Here is a 24,334-nt window from a genome sequence, read left to right as displayed (position 1 = left end):
TATTACATACTGCTCTTGCACGAAATAACAAAGCGCCGCTGACACTTTAACAATTTCGGCATTAAGACGCCGTGTCCACATTTGTAGATACGAAACTATGAAAGTCCACTGAAGCACTTTTTCTATGTCTAAGATAGTGAAATCTGGCATGCAACATCTACAGTCCCTTATTGACACATTCATTACAATAAATTATATGGTTTAGAAAGAGGCATTCAAAAATAAGCTGTTGATTCATCCCATCATAAAACGCTGCTACGTCCATCTTTACTTGCTGTTTACAAACACATTTCGCTGTAGTAATAAGAGATGGCGCCACATACTCGACAGGACTGGTCCAAATGTTACGGGTGCCAAATTCAAAGGCGGAAATTCGCACTCCGCGCAAAGATATAGTGAAAATTGGGTTGCGTCCACATATGTGGACGCAGCGCCTGAAGGGAATATTGTCGTGGATGATGAAAGGCAACATCCTGTGACCCTATAAGACATGACTCACTACATTACCCATGGTCATAATGCAACATAGCATGACTGGGCACTTCACAAAGTGTGGTACTTTAAGGTGCGGCATCTGTACATGCATTACATATAGTCATGACCTCTAGTAGCGTACTGTAAGCTGTAGAGTTCGTACAGATGTTCTGCAATTATGACTCGCGTCATGCAATATAGCATGGCTCGACACTTTACAAAGTAACTCAGTGCTTTCGCATTCTCACTTGTAAGCAGTCTTAAGTGTGTGCCATTTTTTTTTTTTTTCATATCTATGTATTTGATGCAAGGATTCTTATTCTGCTATTTCAAGGCCTCAGTGGCTGATAAGTATGTGGCACTTTCAATTGCAGATCCTGAGCGCACTGGGCACAGAGACCATTCGCCCCAGTTCAGCAGCGCAGTGTGTGGCTTACGTGGCAGTGGCCGAGCTGCCCCAGATGCAGTGGCCGGACCTCATACAAGTGCTCACAAGCAATGCCACCAATCCAGCCTCAACAGAAATGCTCAGGGAGGCCACGCTGGAGGCCATTGGGTACATCTGCCAAGACATTGAGCCAGAGGTGGGCAGTGTGTACTTTTGAAGCTGTTCACGCTTTTAAGAAATTGTGGGGGGGGGGGGGGGGGGGGGGGGGGGGGGGATCGGGAATACTTGAGTGGTTCTGTGTTGAAATCTCATTAACACACAGAGGAAGAGTAGCAGAGCCCTGCTGTTAAATTTATAGGGGGTCATGGAAAAGAAATGTAATACCTGAGCGCGCCGCATGTAAGAAAATAGGGTATGTTGTCTGCTACTTTTTAATTTCAATTTTTTTTATTTTAATTTAATTAATGTCAGAGCTCAACACACTTCTTTGAAATTTGCCATGCTTTGTGGCTTTCACTTTCGTTTTGCTCGCGCAGAATGTTGAAATGCCTTGCTATGGATGGATGGCTCCTCATCTGCGCGAGCAGTTGCCTGTGGAACGCAGCCAGGAAAATAGGGTGTGCACCGAGAAAGCAAAGTTGCAGCACACATGCGCTTCGGCAGTGTTATTGTGGTGGGCCGCGTTAACACAAATCGGTGTTCGTCTTTTGAAATGGGCAACCCGTGTCTCAGAGAAAAAAAAAAAGGGGGAAAAAAAGCGCACGGCACAGAGAAGCCCGAGAACTTTGCGGCACTTTCGTTTTTGGGTCCTCGGTTGTCTACGACACTCACATTACAGAGCAGCGGTGGAACTGTCGGGGCAACAAAATGTGTGCCACGATGAAAGCAAGCATGGCACTGACATCGGCACGGGCTGCCAATAGACAGTATGTCAAGTGCTGATGGAAGGGCACAGTCCCATTTCGGCCAGCGTGCTGTTGCCATTTTACGCATGCTAAACACAAGCTGTAAATACTTTGGTGTGGGGGCAAACTAGCACTATAGTTGAATCTCGATGCAAAGAAATAGATATGGCAAAATTGGGCCCAAAACGCTATCAATTGGACTACACAGGCGGAAAACATTTATTTACGAATTAGCTGGTCTGCTCAGCTGCTTCTGTTTTTTTTCTTTAGCATTAGCGTCGTGGGCACTTGTACAACTACGGATCACATCAAATGTTTACATCATGTTTAGTGCAGATGGAGATGCTGCGAGATAGGGATTGATTGTGGCTCTTGAGTGGAGCGGAAAGAAAAGCTTTTAGTGAAACAAAGCAGCGTGGACCTACGAAAGGGCAAAGATTGGTGGCGATATGCTGGTTTGTTGTTTTATTTTAAAACCCTGCTCCTCATAGCGAAAATTTCGTTGAAGTGGAAACGCCCCCCAAAAATGGTTCGTTGTGGCGAGAAATTTTGTACCACTTCTTTGTATGGCGAGCTGACGGGGAATCGGAAATATTTTGTTGTAGCAGGGCTCGACTGTTGCAAGGTGATATTCGTGACATACCATGTGGGAAGGCTGCAAAAATTTTTGATGTAATGGTAAATCTGTACTGCATGGCTTTCTTACGAAACTAAAGTGGGACTGCTTCATGAAAGCGTACATCTGGGAATTTAACAGTGGGATTCTACTGTACAAGTCGAACAGCCTTCTTTGGTTATTAGAGGTAAGGTACACACTACAGGTTAAGTGAATGAGTTGAAAGCCTGTTATTACCAAAACAGAGTTTTACTGAACCTTGTTACTCGGATGCCTTGTTCATGTTTGGAATCTGCTTCTTTTACTGAAGGTGTTGTTGGGCCAGAGCAATGACATTCTGACTGCAATAGTACATGGAATGCGCAAGGATGAACCATCAGAACATGTCAAGCTTGCTGCAACAACTGCCTTGCTCAATTCTCTCGAGTTCACCAGAGCCAACTTCGAAAAGGACTCTGAAAGGCATTTCATTATGCAGGTATTTATGCTGAATTTTTTTTATTTTTCACTGCATAAAAATGAGGGGAAATACAGTGTGAAATGTTTCTTTATTATACTAAAATGTCATATTATATTTATCTTCTGCACGTAAACAATGAAAGTGCCCAGACACTGACTGTTGTCATGTGCTGTAGTAAGCATTGTTCCAGTGTTGCAAGATTAATTATTACCTGTAATGGGACCATCGAAAGCATATTTTGAAAAGAGGGGCTATGAACAAGTAAAGTGGCATTAAGATTAAGAATGCCTCTCATTTCTTTTGAAGTGACTTCAATATTTGGGTGGCTGGTGGGCCCGGATTTGATATTTTCCATAAATTGGCACTGAAAGGCCTAGATCATAGTCTGAGTCTGTCACAACTGGCCATGAGAATGTCTGTATTAGCACACGGGGCGCACATTGTTGTAGCGTGTCGTTTATGACCTTGAAATGCCTTGCTTTGGTCAAGCTTCTTGGTTTCCACATTTATTTGCCGGCAGCATGTTAGTCCTTAAAATATACAGTTTACCTGTTCATGCTTTTCTTTATATCTGTCTTGCTTAGACTGAACAGCACAGACTTGACTAATTTAACCTAATGGTAAAACAAAACAGCTGCACATTAGAGGGCCGAGAAGACTTCCAGAGCAGAGAAGTCGGTTGGGGCAGACTACAGGCGGAAGTTGACAGTGGTAATGGCGTTTTTGCTTTATCAAGCGTCTTTTTACAGTTTTCTCTTTTCCTTACAGTGAAGCAAAGGTGCGCAATATTTTAGAGAAATCCGGGATATTTGGGGCTGACTTTGGCATATGTTGAGTGTCTGCACAGTGTAGTGGCCTTGTGCCTGAAGATGTACAGTGTTGTTTGCTGTGTGCTTGGTGCATGTAGGTGGTGTGCGAGGCAACCCAGTCGAGCAACACACAGGTGCGAGTGGCAGCATTGCAGTGCCTCGTGAAGATCATGTCACTCTACTACCAGTATATGGAACACTACATGGGACCTGCCCTTTTTGCCGTGAGTGTCCCTGGCCAGCATCTTTGCAGTGTCATTGAGCTTGCAGCTAGGACCTGTGCATTGCACTTGCTCTGGTCTGGCAAGGTATTTGCTCTACTTCACACGAGAAGAGGGGAGTGTGTCTACATCTTGTCATCTCTCGTTGCTTTTTTAGCCCTTATTCCGCTTTCTAAAAACAAAACGTTTTGAATGTAACAGCCTGGTCTTGCTGAAAAATATTTAGGGCTTGTTGGGGATTGCTTGAAGAGTGTTTAAAAAAAACAAAAAAACTGATAGGTCTGAAAAAAATTTCATCAAGCCAAGAAGAGTTTTTTTTTTTCCCCTCATCCCAGTTGCTTAGCAACTATATGAACTGCCACAGCTCACCCTTCTGGACTTAAAGGACTGCATGGTTTTTTGTGAAAGCCTGTTCCCAAAACATCATGGAGAGGTCACCACTGAAGCACAAGCTAACGAGAGGTGCAACCTGCTTGAATCCGACCTGTGCGCTGACTTGCGAGGCTGGTCCTAAATGATTTACTTTTGCCCTTGAAGCGCTTTCGGAACATCACTGGATGACAAGCCTAGAAGCAGAGCGGGCCCATCGTACATATGTCCAGTTATGCTCTCGGGGCTCTGCACAAGCTCAACTGAAACATTTGAACAGAAATGAATACAGGCTAGATGCTCTGTGGTGCGAGCTATGCTTACAAAACCATGAGCTACTTCGATTTGTGAAAATCATCCTGTGCTTGACCCATGGCAATTCTCGCTGTAAAAAGGGGTTTCTCAGTAAACAAAGAGTGTCTGGTTGAAAACCTGAGAGAAGAATCTCTGGTGGCTCAAAGAGTCGTGTATGACATTGTGTCAGCAGCAGGTGGGGTTGCCAAGGTAGAAATCACGGACAGGATGATTCAGCATGTCCACGGTGCCTACGTTACCTTCAGAGAGGAGATGCAGAGAAGGAAGAAAGAGCTAGAAGTGTCAGATGCTCTAAAGAAAAAAAAGAGGGCAGCTGCCCTTATTAAAGAGCTGGAGAAGAAGCGACGTTTGCTTCACGAGTCGCAGCTTGAGGCCGGAATTCTTAGGAGAAAATTATATTCCCTTAAACAGTAAGAGGAAATGAGTTTTCAATGTGTCGTTTCAATAAATAGCTTTTTGTTGTGAGCTATTTGTCTATGCTCATTATTTTCACCAGCTAGACTTTTGAGCCTCTTCACGCGTCAGGGAATTTTTAACTGAAATACTCGGGGGAAACCTGGACAGTCGCGGCACAGCAGAAAAAATAAAACCAAAAGCAAAACTGAAAGAAAGGTACCTTTATTTCTCACTGGATGACGCAACTGTCAAGCAGCGCTTTGAAAGCAGGAAAATACGAATTGTGAAACCATTGATAGCGGGCTATCAATGGGAATAGGCGCGGACAGGAAAGTGTTTAAAGGGCCGTGTTTAATCACAACTGCTTTATTGAGATTTCTTATCTATGAGTTTGAATTCATGACGTTTTTACTGACAGCTACTTGGCATTCACAGTACTACTCTAAGTGAGCTTGATTTTGGACAGAAAAAATGTGCAATGATTTTTGTCGTTATACATCGACCCTGTGAGACGCATGATTGAGCCATGCAGTAGTCCGAAAATGTGAGCATGTCTGAAATCTGTCGGCGACCGTACCTGTTTTAATTACTAAAGGTTGACGCTTCAGTACCCTGCTGCTTATTTATCCGTTCAGTGGGTGGGACAGGAATGCTTGTATTGCTTCTGTTCCCTTGGTGTTTGCTTTAGCAGCCAGTTTTTATTTTGCAGATAACCATGGAGGCAATGAAGAGTGACATTGATGAGGTAGCCTTGCAAGGCATTGAATTCTGGTCTAATGTCTGTGAAGAGGAAGTGGACCTTTCCATTGAAGCATCTGAGGTGAGTGCCTTGTTTTGCCAGCATGCTTTATGGTTTGGTCTTAGTAGAGGGCCTTAGAGGCTTCGACTTTGTAACTTGCATATAACGCAACGCAGATTTTAAGCTTCCTTGCTTGAGAGTACTTGAAGGGACACTGAATGTCAAAACTGTATTTGATGCCTCGTTCTGTTTAGCTGAGGGATGGCAAATGTCTTTTTTCTGGCTGTGGTTGTTTTCAGCTTTGCAAAAAAGGTGTTTCATTTTGAAATTGCGAGCTGTTCTCTTTTTGCAGGCAAGTGAGCAGGGTCGACCACCAGCTAGGACGTCCCGTTTCTATGCCAAAGGAGCACTGCAGTACCTTGTGCCCATCCTGGTGCAGACTCTTACCAAACAGGTTGGTCCCTCAGGTTTTCGTTTCTACGCAGAATGCGCAAATTCGTTCTGTGGTATTCACACCAGATTTCCACCTAGTTGTGTGTGCTCAGCAAAGCTTACCCGGGTGATGGTAAAGGCCACCAATGTCTTTAAGGGGAGATGAGGGAATTGAAGCAAATTTTTTTATCTTTTGACTTAGATGAAATTTGGCAGGCTGGGTTGAAATAGCATCAAACAGAAAGCTATAAAGTTTCAAAATGTTTTTCAGTAGTTTTTATTTTTTTCACTGTTTATATGGTGGTCACATGTTGCTTGCTCGTGGAAAGGCTGGCATGAAAGCAAAATGGGCTATGGGTCTGCAGATGTTCTCAACACTTACTAAGTAGTATGGTCTAAATAAAGATTCTCCTTCATTTTATTAAACTTTTCTGCTCATTTCCTAACTTAGTATGCATCTTCTCATTATGTTCAGAAGTTATGATGCTCTAATGACTGTGTAATAAAAAATGGTGAGCCTAGACGGCAAATCTGAGACTCTTGATGTAAAGCTTATTTCAGCAATGACAAACAGGGAAATTTATGCACCCATTGCGATGCTGAGCTTTCCACAAGCAAGGTGATAAGCTCAAAATGAAGTTTTAGAAAACAAGCTTGAAAGTTCTAAACTGGCATGCACTGTCTAAAATGTTCGTGCAGTGTAATATTTGGTGTCTGTGGCAGCAGGCGATTTCTTAGCCTTTTGTCCTTTCAAGAGATAGGCTTTGTGCACCTTCTTAATTCACTGGGAGTCTACTCTTCTGGAAGAGTGGAAAAGGTATCTTCCTGCCAGTCAGTCAGCGCGAACTTGCACTCTGTTGCTGAAACTGCGCGAAGCGGTTCGCAAACGCTCAGTGCTTGCACTTTGCCGTTTCTGCAGACACAAATCGTGTTCTGAGGTGAGCTTTAACAGTACAACGTTCACTGGGTGAATATTCGGCCACTGCGATGATCGGCTGCCGGCAAGTCCGAAGAAGCGATCGTGCACCCGCGAGCGCTGTAACTCGTCGTGTCCGAGGAAGTGAGCGCCGTAACTCGTCGACGGCTCAGCCGCTGTGTGCCCACGAAAGTGAGTGCGCGCTCGCGAGCGCCGTAACTCGTCGATGGCATAGAATTGCCTTCACTCACGGTTGTCGGCTATGGCACATCTCGGACTTGAAATGCTCGGCAGTTGGATGGCGATGACTGTTGCAAGACCATTTCTTCGTTGAAAGAACTTGCGACGGGACGTTTGTGTACGGCGCCATTCACTGGCGTGTCGATTCTCACTGGCTAAAGTAACGTTGCACCCGCATCTCAACGGCGAGAGATTGTGGCCAGTCTCACATTTGCTGGCTGGTGCGCGACTTGAAGAACTTTCAGTGGCACGTCCGTGTGCGGCGAGACGCTCAAAGCGAGGAAACGCTCACTCTCATGTCGATCTTCACTGGTGAAGTAGCGCTGCACCCGTGCCTCGACAGCAACAGATCTTGGTTCTCACAGTCGCTGGCTGGTGTCCGACTCAGCACGAGATCGCACAGCGCAGTGGGCGTGTATTCTGTCTGTTCTGAACGGACGCTTGGCTTTGCAGAACCACCTTCCGATAATCGCCGCTTCTTCCTTGCTCGAAACACAAGAAAAAAAATTACATTCCAGTGGTGGACAAAGACGCTCCCTGTGCTGGCCGCCATTATGCTGCGGCGTCAACCAATGAGAAGGCGCCTTGCAACGCGGCGCAGAGCCAATTGAGGCGCAGCATTCATTGGCTGCTTCATGCTGCGTCCTGCAGATTTTCTTTTTTTATGCGCTTGCCAACTGGCGCAGAAGGAAGGGAGGGGCTGTGACAAAGAGTCGAAGAGTTGGGCTTTCCAACGATACTGAAATGGCGGCGCTCCGTGGCGGGAAAGCAGAGTAGTCACGTCCTGAACTTGGCAGCTTTTTCACGGTTAGGGGCGGACATCTCGACGCCACCATCGACAAATATATTTATTTAGAGTACTTAGTTTGTTTTTGGTGAAATATTTCAGGGCAACATAAATATAATGTTGTAGATTCCCAAAAGCTTACTTTTTTCCGCGATTTTTACGATCTGATCCCCGCTTCCCCCCTTAATACATGGTCAGATTTGTGGTGTATACTGGATTCATGACTGCGCAGGCAGAAGGATCAGTTATGCAGTATTGACCCATTTTATCGGGCCCTAATAATCCGGACTTGTTCATTTTTTCAGATGGCTTTTGCTTGTGCACACTGTTGATAATAACGTTGTCACTGATCAAGTTGGCATCCGCCCACAAAAAACCATCCAGTTGAACAGCGTCTGGAACAATTGCATCCACACTACGAAGCGCGTCTCATGGTTCAATGAGTGGCTGCAGATCGTCACCACGAACACTCTCTTCTGGTTCTGCCAAGGCGTGCTGACCAGCCGCGAAGCCAGCGTGTCTGAAGCAATTCTGGACAAGGGTGCCCGAAGTAACAGTCCACGCTGTGGCAAGCACCTCCAGCGCCATAAAAGATCAATTTCCTTTTGTTCCTTCATTTTGATGTTTAACAACATCCGTCAGATGAGTCTCCCATGGTACGCAGATTTCACACTCTAAATAACCCCGTGTTCAAGAGGTTGGATAATGGACGTGCAGTTCGGAGGAAAAAAATCAAGCGGACGCTCGTCAGGACATCGTCTTCGATGTGGTGCGCACTGCAGTTAACCTAAAAAAGGCAGACGAATCTGTCCTGCTTTTGCATATCCACATCAAAGGCTTCCAGGCAGCTCGAGAATATTGTGTGCGTCATCCAAGCTTTCTGGTTAGCAGTGTACTCGACCAGAAGCCTTCGGTTATCTTTAAAGCACCGTGGCGTCTTGCTCAGGCTGATAACGAGGAGGGGACGCTTGTCAAATCCGTACATATTTGAGTAAAAAAGTATTGTCGCCCGCTTTTTGCTCAGCTTGCCTCCATGGCATTTTAGTCCCTTCAGGTCTAGCGTTTTCGATCGCAACATTTCGTAAAAAAAAGCCAGTTTCATCCGCAATATTAATTTCGGAGGGCTCGTTTTTGTCCATTATGCTTTCATAACTTTCTTGCATTCAGGACGATGCTGCTTCAGCGTCGATGCTTGCAGACTCCCGACAACACTTTGGCGATGGTGTAGTGATGCGATTTAAATCTGCTTAGCCATCCGGTGCTCGCCAGGATGCAGGCGAAGTCAATAGTCTTCTGCTGCAGAAGGCTTCCAGACAAAGGCATCTGTTCGCTCTCTTGTCAAGGAACCACTGATATACAGCTTTGTTGACGTCTTCATAGACCGGTGTTGCCACAGTCTTGGTCTGCGTGCGTGCTTCGTTCTGAAGTGCCACCATGATGCTGTTCTTGGCTTTCAGAATCGTAGAAAGTGATTTGCACGGGATACTGAATTCCTCTGCAATGTCAGACTTCTTTTTGCCTTCTGCAGTTTCGGCGATGATTGCAAACTTTTCTTGCAGCGTCAAAAACTTTCACATTTTGACAAGAGGTAGCATGTTTGACAGAAAAAAAAAAAATAAAAAAACTGGACACATGCAAGTCACCATGCATGAGGCAGATGGAGAGATAGCATGGTTGGCGTGGAAGCGAAAAGAAAAAAATGATTCGTTGTTCTGGCGGTGGTGTCGTCAAAAAACATGACGTGCGTGCGTAATTACCAACATACCGGCTAACAAAACTCTACTTTCACTGCAAACACACACACACACACACACACAAAGATCATTGCTGTCATCATCATCATTATCGAACCGACAGAAAGTAAACGGCAATGGCCGCGCCAGTGCTTGACAGAAATGAACGGGCCTGACTTGTCGGATGAGGGTGCTGCTGCAGTTTTACCACTTCTGTTCTCAACTGGCTGATGCGCCGAAAGAAGGCTGCAGATCACTGCCTCAAACTTTTGTTAATGCGGGGCTGCTTTTTAAAAACTCTTTGCTGTTGAGAGGGCGAAAATGCATTGAACTCTATGAAAGTTCGCCGGGGCTACAAGGATTTTTCGTTTCTGCAAGAATTTCGTTCTTGGGAGCTTTCTTTATTGAGGGGTTCGACTGTAGCTCCATACATCGTGTAGCAACGTCCGGAAGGGTTAAAATCTGTAGATTTGTATCTCAGGTCCTTGTTAGTCTTGTCTTTGCTTTCTTTCGTTTGTGGAATTACTCACTTTTTCATCATCGCTGAATTGTGTTGATTTTTGGCAAATCTTCACTTTTGTTGCCTCTGTACTCTAACTTCCCCACGTGGTCAAAAGGAATGAATTGAAATCTCAGAAGTATGCTGGGCACTGAACAGGAGTCTGCAGTTCTTTACTTCATGCCGGAACACTCCAGTGTACACAACACATACTCCAAAAGTCATGCATGTCTCTTGTGAATGTTCGTTTTTAAATGGAAACAAAAATGGACATACATGCCTAGAAGAGCTGTGCCGTGGTGAAGCCCTGAGTGGATTCTGTTCACAGAGGAGGTTTTAGTTGTACCAGCCTGTAATTCACAAAACCATTGAGAATTGTTACCGTTCGGGTCTCTGCAAACTGTGAAAGTGGAAAAAAACATTTCCCGAAGAGCATCATGGTTTGGGGTGCAATTTGAAGCCTTGGGAAGACCATGCTTGTTTTTGTCCCAAGAGGGGCCAAATTAACGCCCAAACCTAACTCGAGCTGACCCTGGAGGGGGCCATTATTCCCTGGGCTCAGAACAATGCAAGAAACATTTAATGGTGGCTGCAGCACGACTGGGCACGTGTCCACGAAGCGTAGAAGGCTCGAGTGTTGAGAAGTGAATGCTCTGGGCTTCTGAGGGGAGGATGTTTACCCGTCCGATTGCCCTAGTCTTAATCCGCAGGGCTTTACTGTTTGGGGGATCATGGAGCAGAAAGTGTGCTCTTCGACGCACAAATCCATTTGATCCCTGAAATATGTTTTGGAGAAGGCTTGTGAACTGTTTTGCAAAATTCATTGTGCTTTTGAAATAAAAAAAGTGTGCCTCAATTCCTTTCTTTGTTGAGAACTTATTTGTGTTTTGTGTTCTTTTTTTTTTTTTTTGTGTGTGTGTGTGTGTTACAGTGCTATGAGGTGACCCGTAATATGCGAGTTTCCACTGTACATGCCTTGAGATGGATCTGGAAGTCCACAAAACTTTAGTCAAATTTTCTTTACCTAATGCTCGACATATATTCAGTGCTCTGTTACTGCGTACCCTATTTTGATATCTAAAGTAAGCAGAATGAAAAAAATCGAGGAATTACCTTGAACTTAAACATTTGGCACACACATGCGTATGCTTGAGAAAACATTATGGGTACATTTGGCATGTGAATTCCAGCATTTTTTTTCTTCGTTATACAGTCGAACCCCGCAATAACGAAACCGCCAGGGAAGGAAAACCTTTTCGTTGTCGCGAGAATTTCGCTGTCGCGAAAATGGACAAATAAGCACACCCATTACCTTCCAGAACCAAGATTTAATTAAAAAAGTCGCTTATTTTGCTCTGCTTGACATTGCTCTGCAGGAGCTTGCCGACTCTGGCTTCGCAGCTTGATAAGCTATGCATAGCTTCGTCGTCGTCGTGGTCGCCGAGAAAAGTCCGGATCACATCGAATGCATCAAGCACATCACGCGAGCTTACTTGCTTACCTTGTGCTTGGTTTTCGCTATCTTCGTCGTCACTCGCCTCATTTCCTTTGTGCACACTGTCGATAATAGCGTCGTCGCTGAATTCCTCGTGCACGATCAAGTCGGCGTCCGCACACAAAAAGTCCTCCAGTTCAACAGCCTCTGGCACCATTGTATCTACACTGCGAAGCGCGTTCCATGCTTCGGTTAGTGGCTGCAGATCGTCACCGCTTGCAGCTTCCGGTTCTGCCAAGGCGTGCTGACCAGCTGCGAAACCGGCGTGCCTGAAGCAGTTCTGGACAAGCGTGGCCGAAGTAGCAATCCACGCGCCGGCAAGCATCTCCAGCGCCATGGAGAGGTCAATTTCCGTCGGTCGCTTCATTTCAATGTTTAGCAACATCCGCTGTATGAGCCTTCTTCGGTACGCAGACTTCACACTTTTGATAACCCCCTGATCAAGAGGCTGGATAACGGATGTGCAGTTCGCGGGGAAAAAAATCAAGCGGATGCTCGTCAGGGCAACGTCTTCAATGTAGTGCGCACTGCAGTTGTCCAAAAAAAGGCAGACAGATCTTCCCTGCTTTCGCATGTCCGTATCAAAGGCTTCCAGCCAGCTTGTGAATATTGCGCGCGTCATCCACGCTTTTTGGTTTGCAGTGTACTGGACCGGAAGCTTTCGGTTACGTTTAAAACACCGTGGAGTCTTGCTCCGGCCGATCACGAGGAGGGGACGCTTGTCAGATCCATCCATGTTTGAGCATAAAAGAATGGTGACCCGCTTTTTGCTCAGCTTGCCGCCATGGCATTTTTTTCCTTTCAGGTCTAGCATTTTTGAAGGCAACATTTCATAGAAGAAGCCCGTTTCGTCCGCATTATAAATTTCGGAGGGCTCGTACTCGTCCATTATGCCTTCGTAACTTTTCTCCATCCAGGAAGATGCTGCTTCAGCGTCTACGCTCGCACACTCCCCCGACAACACTTTGGCGACGATGCAGTGCCGCGCTTTAAATCGACTTAGCCATCCGGCACTCGCCTTAAAGTTGTCGTGCCCCAGAATGCACGCGTAGTCAATCGCCTTTTGCTGCAGGAGGCTTCCGGACAAAGGCACCTTGTTTGCTCTCTTGTCCAGGAACCACTGAAATACGGCTTTGTCCACGTCTTCGTAGACCGGCGCTGCCAAAGTCTTGTTCTGAGCGCGCGCGCCGTTCTGGAGTGCTGCCATGATGCCATTCCTTGATTTCAGAATCGTAGAAAGCGAGCTGCATGGGATACCGAACTCCTCCGCAATATCAGTCTTCTTCCTGCCTTTTTCAGCTTCGGCGATAATTGCAGCCTTTTCCTGCAGCGTCAAAAACTTGCGCTTCTTTACAGGAGGCGGCATGCTTCCGACAGTAAAAAACAAAAAAAACAAAAAACACTGTACACAGGCAAGTCGCGAGCGGCACAAGGCGGATGGCGAGATCGGCGAGATAGCGTGGTCGCGTGGTCGGTGCACTAGCGAAAAGAAAAAAAAAGGAGGTTCCTTGCTCTTCCCCGGTTGGCCGGCGGTGTCGTCACGTGGCGTGAAACGTCACATACATGCGTAGTGGCCAACAGACAGGCTAGCAAAAAGCCGCTTTCAGCGGGCAAAAAAAAAAAAATATGCTTTGCTATCATCATCATTACCGAACCAACCGAAAGTAAACAAAAAAGGTTGCGCCGGTGCTTGTTGGCAGGTGAAATGAACGGGCTCGACTTGTCGGATGAGTGTGCTGCTGCAGTTTCGCCCATTCTATGTTCCCGACTGGCTGATGTGCCGAAAAAATGTTGCAGATCACTACCTCAAACTTTCGTTAATGCGGGACTGCTTTTTAAAAACCCTTCGCTGTTGAGAGGGGACAAATGCATTGAACCCTATGGGAGTTCGCCGGGGGCGCCAGAATTTTTCGTTGTCGCGAGAATTTCGTTCTTGAGGGCTTTCGTTATAGAGGGGTTCAACTGTATTAGCTTTTTGAAGGCCAGCAAAGCAGCTTGCGCATGACTGCTTGTTGTGCCTGGTTTGTTCGAAGTGAACTTTCACTGCAAAAGTGTGTATTTACGCCCTGCACAACAAGGAGTAAGGTTTTGATCCTTCAGAGTATCTTGTTCTCCCACTGGGCTAACTCTACATTGGAGAATGCATTGGCAGCATAGCTGTCTTAAAGAATCAGCCATATCACAAGCACTCCTTAATGAATTGGGGATCAAATCTTTCTCTGCATGGTTTTCTGATCAGAATATGCTGAATGTGGAACGGTAAAGCAGGTGTCGGGAATAGCATTTTAACAAGTCCACTTCTTGGCTCTTTTTGCCCCGGTTGAAGGAGGAGCATGACGATGAGGACGATTGGAACCCGTGCAAAGCGGCTGGTGTTTGCCTCATGCTGATGGCCAGCTGCTGTGAGGATGACATGATTGCTCACAGCCTGCCATTTGTGCGGGAGCATATCAAACATCCGGACTGGAGGTACAGAGATGCTGCAGTCATGACATTTGGTGAGTGTTGGGCGAGTTTAAATGAAATTTGAAATTTCTTGTGCTACTTTCTGCCCGCCTTGTCACACTGTGTGCAGCACTGCTGCGCACTAACTTGAAAGTAAGCGTGCACTTTTGGAGATCGTAGCAAAGTTTCAGTGATACGTGTAGTTTTCTCGCATGTGACTCCAACGCTCTGGCGCTGCCGCTTGTTCAGAGCGCATTCAAAAATGGCCACCTCGCAGAAAGAAATGTAAATAGCAATAAAATCAGCTTCAGTTATTCGACTACACGCTAGATGGTGTAGCGTGCCCGTGAGCGACGCGGAAATGTTCAAAATTTGTGCGCAAAGTCATCGTTAGTGGTGGGCCGGAGTGCGGCCGCCGGTGTTCCGGGCTGGTTTTCGTCGGCAGCGGGGTCGGAACCGAATTGTGACGATAATTGACAGCATCTTCAGAGTCGCTTCTGCTTGGGTCATCGATAAATTCGATCATAGATAGTGCGTAGTCGTCAGATGCACGACGTTTCGAAGCGCGCGTCGTCGACGCAGATGCCGACATTCTAGCATGCGACTGAGACGCTACCGTGTGTTCAGAGTGTGCTCAAAAATAGCCGCTTTGCTGGAAAAATTTAAACAGCAATAAAATCGAAACTTCAGTTATTCGACTACACATTGGATAGTATTACGTGTCTGTGAGCAACGCGGAAGGGTTCAAAATCGGCGGGCGAAATCACAGTAAGCGGGCTAACGATGCTCAATGAGCGCGGTAGGGAAATAGTTAAATTGGATCACTCCCATTTTTGCTTGCCTAATGTTAAAGTGTGGATTTTAGTGCTCGTCCTTTGCGCCTACAACACATTTCTGGCTTGCAGTTGTGATGTTTGAAAATGTGAGACTGTGTTGCATGTGTGCCCTTTTCAGGCTGCTTGCTGGAAGGACCTGACCCGGCCATCCTCAAGCCCCTTGTGGAGCAGGCTATGCCCACCCTCATTGAGCTCATGTGTGACCAGAGTGTGGTTGTGCGGGACACAGTGGCCTGGACAATAGGGCGTGTCTGCGAGATCATTCCTGAAGCTGTGGTTTCTGAGAACTATCTAGGGCCCTTGCTGCAGGCCCTGGTGAAGGGGCTTGGTGCTGAGCCTCGCGTTGCAGCCAACGTCTGCTGGGTAGGCATGGTTGCACTCCTCATTTTGAGTGGCAGGCGAGGCCAGCCAACTTGTCTTTCCTGGCTAATACTGAATATGTGAACACAAAGCCTGAATTCGTACATCAACAGCCATGTTCTGGCTTGTGCCCTTGCGGTTGTTCTCGCCGGCTTCTGTAGGTGGTTGGTTTCTCGGGGTTAACATCCCTAGGTGGCTTGGTCAGGCCATGAGGGATGTCATAATGGAGGACTCTGGATGATTTTAACCACCTGGATTCAAGTGCTTTGATGTCTGCCTCGCTTTGATGGAGGCAAAACATATACAGTCACCGCCGTGTTTCTGTGTGGGCGAAACATACGTTCTACAGTCAAGCTTCATTATAATGAAGTTGTATTTTGAGTCACAATTTGTTATATCCAATATTTATCTTAAAGGTATGCACACAAAGTATCGCAAAAGTATGCTAGGCTTCTCTCATAGCCTGAGTTGCTTTGGGACGTTAAACCCCACAAACCAAACCAGCAAAAGTATGCTAATAAACATTAGAAAACTTTTAAGATGAGCAATGCAAAGATGTGAAAAACTTTTTTCATATCGTAAGGCAGTGTTACGGACGCTACTCTTTAATAACTCTAGAGCTGTGTCTGCGATGTGATGCTTCGGGCCATAGTGGACAAACGAGAGTTGCATACTCGAAGCAGCATGGCCAGTCAACATTCAGGAACAACTGCCCTAGTGAAGGAACATCCCGCTCATGTATGGTGGTGAAATAAAGCCCTAAAAGGTGGAAAGTGCACATGGAAAGGGGAGAGGAACTTTCTGTGAATTCGCTTCGTGGTCTTCAAGCACGTGGCCCATAACAGACAGTCGTGCACGGTGGCTGGGTCTCTTAACGAAACGTGTGAACTGCACACGTGTGTGTCTGTCTGCCACAGACAAGATGCACTTGGGAGAAGTTTGCTTCTCCCAGGCTTTGTAAAGGAAGTCAAGTTGTGCGAGGGGAAAGGCAGTGGAGGCAGGAGTACCCTCGTGCCATCATCCTCCCAAACAGCGCGTGCATAATGTGGCGGGATAATTATGCGCGGCCGTTGCATTCGAACAGAAAATTCATATTTATCCCTACAAGTGGAATCTTGTTGATGTGATTCTCGCGAAATGTCTGCTTTGAATATCAGAAGTCAGAAACAGGCCACAAGGAGTGAATGAAACATAGTAGGCACTGAACTTTTTTTTATCACAGCACATTAATATATCCTGTTCCTTTGGGCTCATGTTTTTGTTTCGCATTGTTCAGAAGCCAAGCTTTCCTGAAACTTGTAAAAACGAGTTGCAGTTTCGTCGCTGAGCATAAAATGTGCGACAAAGCCACAAAGAGGCTCTAATATTTTGCCCTCCTTCGCTTAGCCTAAAGACCCCCCCCTCCCCCTACACAGGAGCGCTAGTCAAAACATCCCATGATGTTATCTTTCTAGCAGCATCTTTTCATTGCTACTAAGGTGGGCACTGTGGACTGCAACACTGCAAAACTGTGGGATCTATAAGGAAAGGTAGAGCTTTCACTCTTTATGTGAATTATGGGCTACCAATTGGGTCTTTACATTACAATGCAATTGGCTTCTTTGACGAAGGTCACGTCAAACATTGATGATCATCCGAACTTTGCTTCCTCTCAAAGTGAAATTTGAAGCCTTGCAAGTTTTTCACGTTTTTTCAGTCATATATTCTAAACCATATGGAAATATGATTGTATTATATACTCTGCCATGGTAGCTTAGTGGTTAGGGTGCTCGACCGTGCTAAACCCAAGGACCTGGGATCAAATCGCGACCGTGGCAGCTGCTTATCAGTGGAGGCAGAAAGCAAAGTGCCCGTGTGACTGTGCGATGTCAGTGCCCGATAGCAAATCCCAGATGGTTGAATTTTCTCGAGTCTTTCCTATGCACAGTCTTCCACAGCTTTGGCATGTTAAACCCTATAAACCAACAGTCTTATATGTACGAAAACTCATCACCGCTAAGGGTAACTATCAATGGCTGCTCTAGCATCATTGGCATCATTGTCTAAGCAGCCGATCAAAGTCAAATTAAGCCAGTCAAAATATCTGTGGCGGGCATTCTGTTGTATAGCGGCCTGCGTGTATGTTTATGGTTAGCATGGCTGTCTGCTGTGTGTGGTGCACAGGTTAGAATGCATGTGTGCTTGAAGTCACGGCGCTACCAAAGCCCAAGGAGAGAGATTTTCAGAAACTTTTGCTATCTTGTACTTCTGATTTTCTGTGCTTTGTGTCATCGAGAAAAGGCAAACATTTTGCACAACGTGCAGATGCAATGCCAGCATGTCTGACCGCACCAAAGGCGATTTGAAACTGAAACTGGAATTCCACTCATCGATGTGCAACACAGCTCTGCGAACATCTGTCGCTGGTGACGTGTCATATTTGGACCATGCTTTGAGTAAAGCTATTCCGACAGATTTTTCGAGGTAGCTGAGTCTGCTACTGCAAGGTCTGCTTAGTAACGCGAGGGGCGAATTTGTATATTGTCCAGTGGGAAATAATGAAATCACGAACGTGACGCGAGATAAGTGCTTGAAAAAGTACCTTTAATAGACATAGCCTTTGCAGTCATGTCAAAAATGCTCATTCGTTGTCATAGTCTTAGTTTCCACTCTCGTCCTCCTAGACGATGTCGTCCTCGGAAGCCTTTGCGGTCAGGCTCACATTTAACCCTTTGAGGGTCTAATTTTTTTTTAATCTTTCCCAGATGGTCAAATTATTTTTTTGCGGATTTTGAAAGTGCAGCATGATTACAGTCTGGGTAAAGCTGTAAAAAAAATTATTGAGAACCGGATTTTGGAGTCAACATAGCTCGACACTGCAGGGAAACTCAGTAAACGAGGAGAGCGGAAATAGCTGGTGAGCGTCGATGATGAACAAGCTAACAGCAGCCCCAATAAGATGGAAATCAGCTTCTGTGGCCCCTGCAGGGGAGTGGCCATAAAGATCAAAATCAAGTTTTAACTTTGTTGCGGGGAAGCCAAAACCATGCAAGAACGCTGCCGCAATCCAGGTGACAGTCTGCCACATACTGCAGCAAGGAATCAGTTCTGGTTATCTTTGCAATAAAGCAGCACAATAAATTTCTCTCTGAAGTCCTAGGAGGTGGCAGCACCTCCCGGTGAACATGCATCATAATTAGGGTGCAAAATTTCAAACGAGGTATTGAAACCGTTCTCATACGCAAAGACCCTGCTGGACAAAAAACCGCCGCCATGTATTTACCGCAAAAACCCTTGAAGGGTTAAAAAGCACTTCCCGCTGCATCCGCCACCCACATATAGTAGATTAGTTAACGTCTAGCTGGTGAGCTGCTGCAAAATTTCCCATTTCTTCTGCTTATCATAATAACTTTCTTTTGAAGCGAGCGTCGTACTGTGCACGGAGCATTGCTATCGTGCAAAATGCGATAACAGAAGTAACCGCACTAAACCACCGCAATAAATGCGACAAGCACCTTATAAAGGGGACAACGTGATACGAAAGTGCAACGTTTTGACTTTGGATGAATTGGGATTTAGCTTCCTTTGTACCCATGTTGCCAACATAACATTGTAAAACTGCAGAAGCTGAAACCGAGTGGCAATGAATTCAATATGGCTGCACCCCGGCACATCTCTAGGCCAACCGCTATCGCAATGTTAGATTATAACACAACAATAGACTTTGAGAGCCAAAAGTCATGACAAAAAGTTGCGGTACATTGAGTGGCATCTGTGCTGGCTTAGGCTGGCTATTCTACCGTTCACATTTTTGTAGTATTGCAGGCACTAACAAAATGGCTTTCTTGTACACAGGCTTTCAACAGCTTAGCTGAGGCAGCTTTTGAAGCTGCAGAGACACCTGGTGATGGAAATGAGCCAGAGACCTACTGCCTGTCTGAATACTTTGAAGTCATAGTGTCGAAGCTTCTGGAGACGACAGAAAGGTATGTTTTGCTGCTTATTGCTTGCTATCACTGTTTTGAGTGTACTGAAACCTTCTTAAGGCTTCTGTGTGCATGTTCTTTTTTTTTTTTTTAATTCCCTAGGTATTATAGTGGGAGAATAGTTACAAAAAGGGTATAATGCAGAAAAAGAAAAACAAAGCTGTGCCATGGATTGATTAGTATTTAAACATTCCCAGTAATCTAAGGCAGCTTAGTTGTTCAAAAGGAAAATTGAGAAGTACAGTAAACATTCACAAAAATGTTTTCCTTTTTTTTTTTTTTCTTTCTCCCTCTCTCTCTCGATGCTCAAGATAGCTTCAGTAAGCTTTACCGCTAAGCTCATAAGCTACTTGGGGAAGCCACTTTTTTTTACTTGTTTCGAGCCTCATGGCACGCACAAAGAAAAGGTGGCATGACCATAGAAATAAGGCGGTGCGGAAGGTTGAGTAGGGTAGGGAAAGGAAAGAAAAGGGCAAATAACGATAGCACTGGGCCCACGCAACCCAGTACTAGTTGTAGTAGCGGGGCAGTAATGATGGCTGCTGCTATGTCAGTGAGTTGCGCGTGTTAATGCATTGGGCTTTGCTGAGCTCGATGATATTGTGCAGTTTTGAATTGTTGCCTCTAAAATTATTAAGCTTTAGCTGCTGTTTTCGTATTTTTGTATGCTGTTTCTGCTTTTCTCAAGCCCTTTGCTGTATATGGCCTAATTGGCATAGGTTGCATTATAATATTGATGATTTATTTTTCATTTTCCATAGTTCTCAAACTCGCCCCTCGCGATATGTTTGTGGTTACATTATATACGTGTGTGAATACGGTAGTACTTACTTCAGAAGAGTCGTAGCTAGTTGCTCACTGTAGCGCTCGTGTGCGAGGTGCAACAGCAGGAATAATTCATTGCTCCTGCATGGGAGTGGAAGTCATGCAGGCTTAAATCACCAATAATTTCTTTTCTGGAGTTGTGTTCTGGTGAAGATGGAAGGAGTGGCCACCTTGTACAGTGTCCGAAAAGCCATTGTGCTGAAGGTAATGAGTTGAACTCTTAATTCCTTGCGTTTATTTTTTTATTTGTTCAGATTGGCAGTGTTTTTCACAGGTGCAGAGATTTCTGCATTCCCCATAAGGCATAATTATGGTTGCCTTCTCATATTTGCCGCACAGTTTAGAACATGACACGGCAGCACACATTATTAGGCAGTGCCACTAGCTTACTCGGTTTGACTGAAAATCTGTGAAGAGGAAGAGTTGAAGAGAAGAGAATCTAGGGAAACTTGCGTTGGTCACACAATCATTATTGTGGTGGTTTTGTGCTGGCCTCCGGTGCTGGCATTTTGTTGTGCCAACTTTAGGGACTTTGGAAAGTCCTTCAACAAGAGACCTGAAGAGAACTTTGCAAGCGTGCAGGGCTGTGTGTTGTGTATTTGAGCTGTAATTTGATGCGGAGCTTTTTTGACTTGCAGCTCACGGGTTGTTTTGGCGGCATAAGCTTGTGCCAGTATTGTTTCTCACACCTCAGGCCATGAACTAGGAAGTTCGGCAGGGGCAGTTTGCTTCCTCTATAAAATGGTTTCCCAGTTTCCGAGGTAGACTGTGCATGGTGCCTTGTGCAGACCTGACGGAGGCCAGGCAAACCTAAGGAGCGCAGCATATGAAGCCCTCATGGAGTTGGTGAAGAACTCTCCTCGAGACTGCTACGTATGGGTGCAACGCACAACCATGATCATCCTGGAGCGGCTCCAACATGTGCTCGCCCTTGAAGGACATATCCAGAGCAGCTCCGACCGAGCCCAGTACAACGACCTGCAGTCACTGCTGTGTGCCACACTGCAGAGTGTGCTGCGCAAGATGACCCTGGAGGATGCACCCAAGATCTCCGACGCTGTGGTGTCTGCCCTGCTTCAGATGTTCAGCTCAAGCAGTGGCCGTGCTGGTGGTGGGGTACAGGAGGATGCACTCATGGCTGCCTCCACTCTTGTTGAAGGTGTGGTCTTGCCTGTGCAGTTTCTGCACCTTATTTCCTGCTACACACCCAGCGTATATTCACAAAATAGGAGCTTTCTGGCAGTTTTCTGAGAGGTATAAGAATTTGAATATTTATGCCCTTGTAGCAATGCACATGCACCAAACTTTTGAAAACGGCGCATTACTGCCACTGATAAGCGGATTAGGTTTTGTACCTCATATTTTATTCGTTTTTGCTTGACTTGCTTTTTATTTGATTTAAATATTTCCTTGGGAGCGGCGCACTATGCAACCAAGTATTTTTGCTTGAAAATCTTCTATTTGATATCTTCGGCAATTTCACTATTGTGCTAGATCTAGTATTTTAGAAACATGTAACTTCTCTTATTTCCCATAAAGAGTGGGTCGTGAAGGCAAGAATATGTTAGTGTGCTCAACGCTTTGTGCATGGGATGGGCTCGTGTGGAATGGGATGGGTTCATCCTTGCATCTATGAATCGACAAAAGCACGCTGTCAGCTGTGATCATGACACCGGCTTTTGGCATTGTGCGCTTCAAATGGCATTTGCAGCTATCACGCTTTCCAGTGTTTTTGTGGCAGTGGACTCCGCCCGCCCCAAGCGCGGCATGGTAAATCGAACCAGGCTTGTGCAATCAAGCCATCACGGGCACTCTGCCAAGTTCGCTCCCCGCCACTGCAGGAACTATCAAAAGTATGGTCAAAAGATGAACACACCGCAACATTAAATTTTGTTAATAATTAACTTAGAGAGATGAAACTTTTGTGGTTAGTGTATTTTGGCATCCTAAAAAACAAATATGCAATCGATTTTTGCCTCTCTCTGATAGATGTTAAGATTTCAAGTTTTAATAATTCGTACATTAATGACGCAAAAATTTTATGTATCCCTCATGTAATACCCCACTCCTAGGGCCTTTGGGGTGTATTCTAAATAAATAAATAAATACTTGTTCTGCTGTAACCTCAGAGTGCAACTATATCATCAGCATAATTTTAGCAGCAGCAGTTCAAAGCCTGTCATAAGCTGTGCAGAAATTTGTCAATTTTTTTGTCTATGGAAGTGCTAAAGTAATTCAGTTTTGCCGAAACAAACGAGTAGTTTTCTGTTATAGTTGCTCAGAAGGATGTATAAGCTTTCATATACATCAAGAGTGATTGAAATCCAACCACTACATAGAGATACCTTGGGCAACAGCGCATGCCATGCTAAGAACACTTTTGAGAAAACGAAAGAAGTTTCAAAACATAGCTTGAACTTATTTACTGCAAACTTGGGCATGAGATCGGACACACTTTGTAATAAAACCCTCTGGGAACATAATCACTGTCATTTTCCTTGATGCGCTTTTGTTTGCAGGAGCCTTGGTGATTAAACATAAGATCTTGTGGGGAAGGTTTTTTTTAAATGATTTAGAGTCACCAAGTGGTGCAATAAGCATATATATGAATATGCTTAAAGCTAACAGCAACTCATTAAAGTGGGTTCTGGCTGGCTTCCGATGTCAGTGCATCATTTACCACCGATATAATTGCCCTTGAACGAATGAAATTGCCGGCGAACGTAATTCATCGTCCGGAGGCCGCCATCAAGGCGAGTTCGTTTGCATCGTGACCTCCGCAAAAGTTGGTGCTAAGTTCTGGCGCACAATCGCTATTCTCTTGTTCATGCTGTAAATGCAGTCGGCCTGCAACTAGTGATAAGCACCCATTGCTCGTCTTGCATTGCGTTGCATTCAGAAGCAAGTTCATTTTGACAGAGTTTGGGATTCCGCTTGTCGCGGGACGCTGTTTCGCGACTGCCGCTGCGGACAGAGGGTGATCTATCCCGGCGTTGAATGCTGCTTAGGCATCACTTGCTTATCTGCACCATCATGATTAAGGTGCCCGTATGCGGCAAGGGTTGCCTCGACAAAGTCGTGCTGCTCCTCGCTATTGCGCTGAGCATGACCGGCTATGCTACGCCATTATGAAGCCATTGTGGACGCAAAGCGTCGGTGCTTCACCATTGATTGCAGATAACCAGATGCGATGATGCAGCGTCTCCGGCGCGTTTATCTCCTTTCGCTACTTTGTTAGGCTAATAACGAAGCGTGAATATAAATATTGCGCATTTCGCACTGTGGCCACAACAAGGGAACGGCTATCTTGCCCTCTGGCACAGCTTAGCGGTGGTGCAGCTAGGTAGGTATCCTGACGCTGGAGGCTGAGTGAGGTGCACGCGTTGTGTCAAGGTCAAGCGTGCTACAGAGCTACAGTAGAATCTCGATAAACGGAACAAACTTTCCGGAATTGATTGGATTTGTATTAAGGGGGGACATGATGGCTGTTAAAGCTATTTTTCTTAATTTTCGACCAAACTTAATAAAACTAGGTAGTCTGATTCAGTTTCTTGTGCTGATTTCAAATATGTTACTATTTTTCCAATTGGCCAATTAGTTCAATAGATAGATGAAATTGTTCACAATTTGCAGAAACAATGAAAAAGTAACCACACAAAAAAATTCATATTGACACTTTGCTAGGTACTAGAAAGCATAATGTATACAATGTTTGGAGCACTTTTTTGATAAAACAAATATTAGCGATGTTATAGCATTTCAAAGTCCACCATTCAAATGTGGGTGCCCTACTGCCTGACCTAGAGCAGAATTTAAAAATTTTTAAAACGTAAATTGCAAACACTGCTCCTAACATTGTGTGCTTCGCACTTTTAGCTACATGGCACAACAAAAATTATGGTTCTACCTCCATTGAAGGCAGAGATATCGCTTCTGCAAATAAGCCAGAAGTTAAGAATCGGGTGTTTTGAGAAAACGAGAAAAAAAAGAGATTGGCTCTCTTTTAATCAAAAATGCCGAGAAAATATTGCAATATTTTGCAATGTAAGTGACTAGAAGGCACAAGGGATGTAGTCAGACAGACTATGGCCACCCAAATGGCGTTTTTT

General features: G+C 45.3%; 1 protein-coding gene across 2 annotated transcripts in view; it reads left to right on the top strand.

Moving 5' to 3' along the window:
* Window positions 1-24,334, top strand: part of Fs(2)Ket (Importin subunit beta Fs(2)Ket) — a 56,514-nt gene that overhangs the window by 6,053 nt on the left and 26,127 nt on the right. For both annotated transcript variants that reach the window (XM_084593962.1, XM_084593963.1), the window contains exons 4-12: window positions 849-1,058; window positions 2,694-2,861; window positions 3,751-3,876; window positions 5,663-5,773; window positions 6,045-6,146; window positions 14,121-14,292; window positions 15,194-15,438; window positions 19,270-19,400; window positions 21,014-21,384. In XM_084593962.1, the coding sequence (XP_084450088.1) occupies window positions 849-1,058; window positions 2,694-2,861; window positions 3,751-3,876; window positions 5,663-5,773; window positions 6,045-6,146; window positions 14,121-14,292; window positions 15,194-15,438; window positions 19,270-19,400; window positions 21,014-21,384 (1,636 nt within the window). The remainder of the gene's footprint in view (window positions 1-848; window positions 1,059-2,693; window positions 2,862-3,750; window positions 3,877-5,662; window positions 5,774-6,044; window positions 6,147-14,120; window positions 14,293-15,193; window positions 15,439-19,269; window positions 19,401-21,013; window positions 21,385-24,334) is intronic.

Source organism: Amblyomma maculatum, chromosome 2 (assembly GCF_055883805.1).
Source record: "Amblyomma maculatum isolate TAMU_Amacu chromosome 2, ASM5588380v1, whole genome shotgun sequence".
In the NCBI taxonomy this organism is placed as follows: domain Eukaryota; kingdom Metazoa; phylum Arthropoda; class Arachnida; order Ixodida; family Ixodidae; genus Amblyomma; species Amblyomma maculatum.
This window is presented reverse-complemented; position numbering and strand designations above follow the sequence as displayed.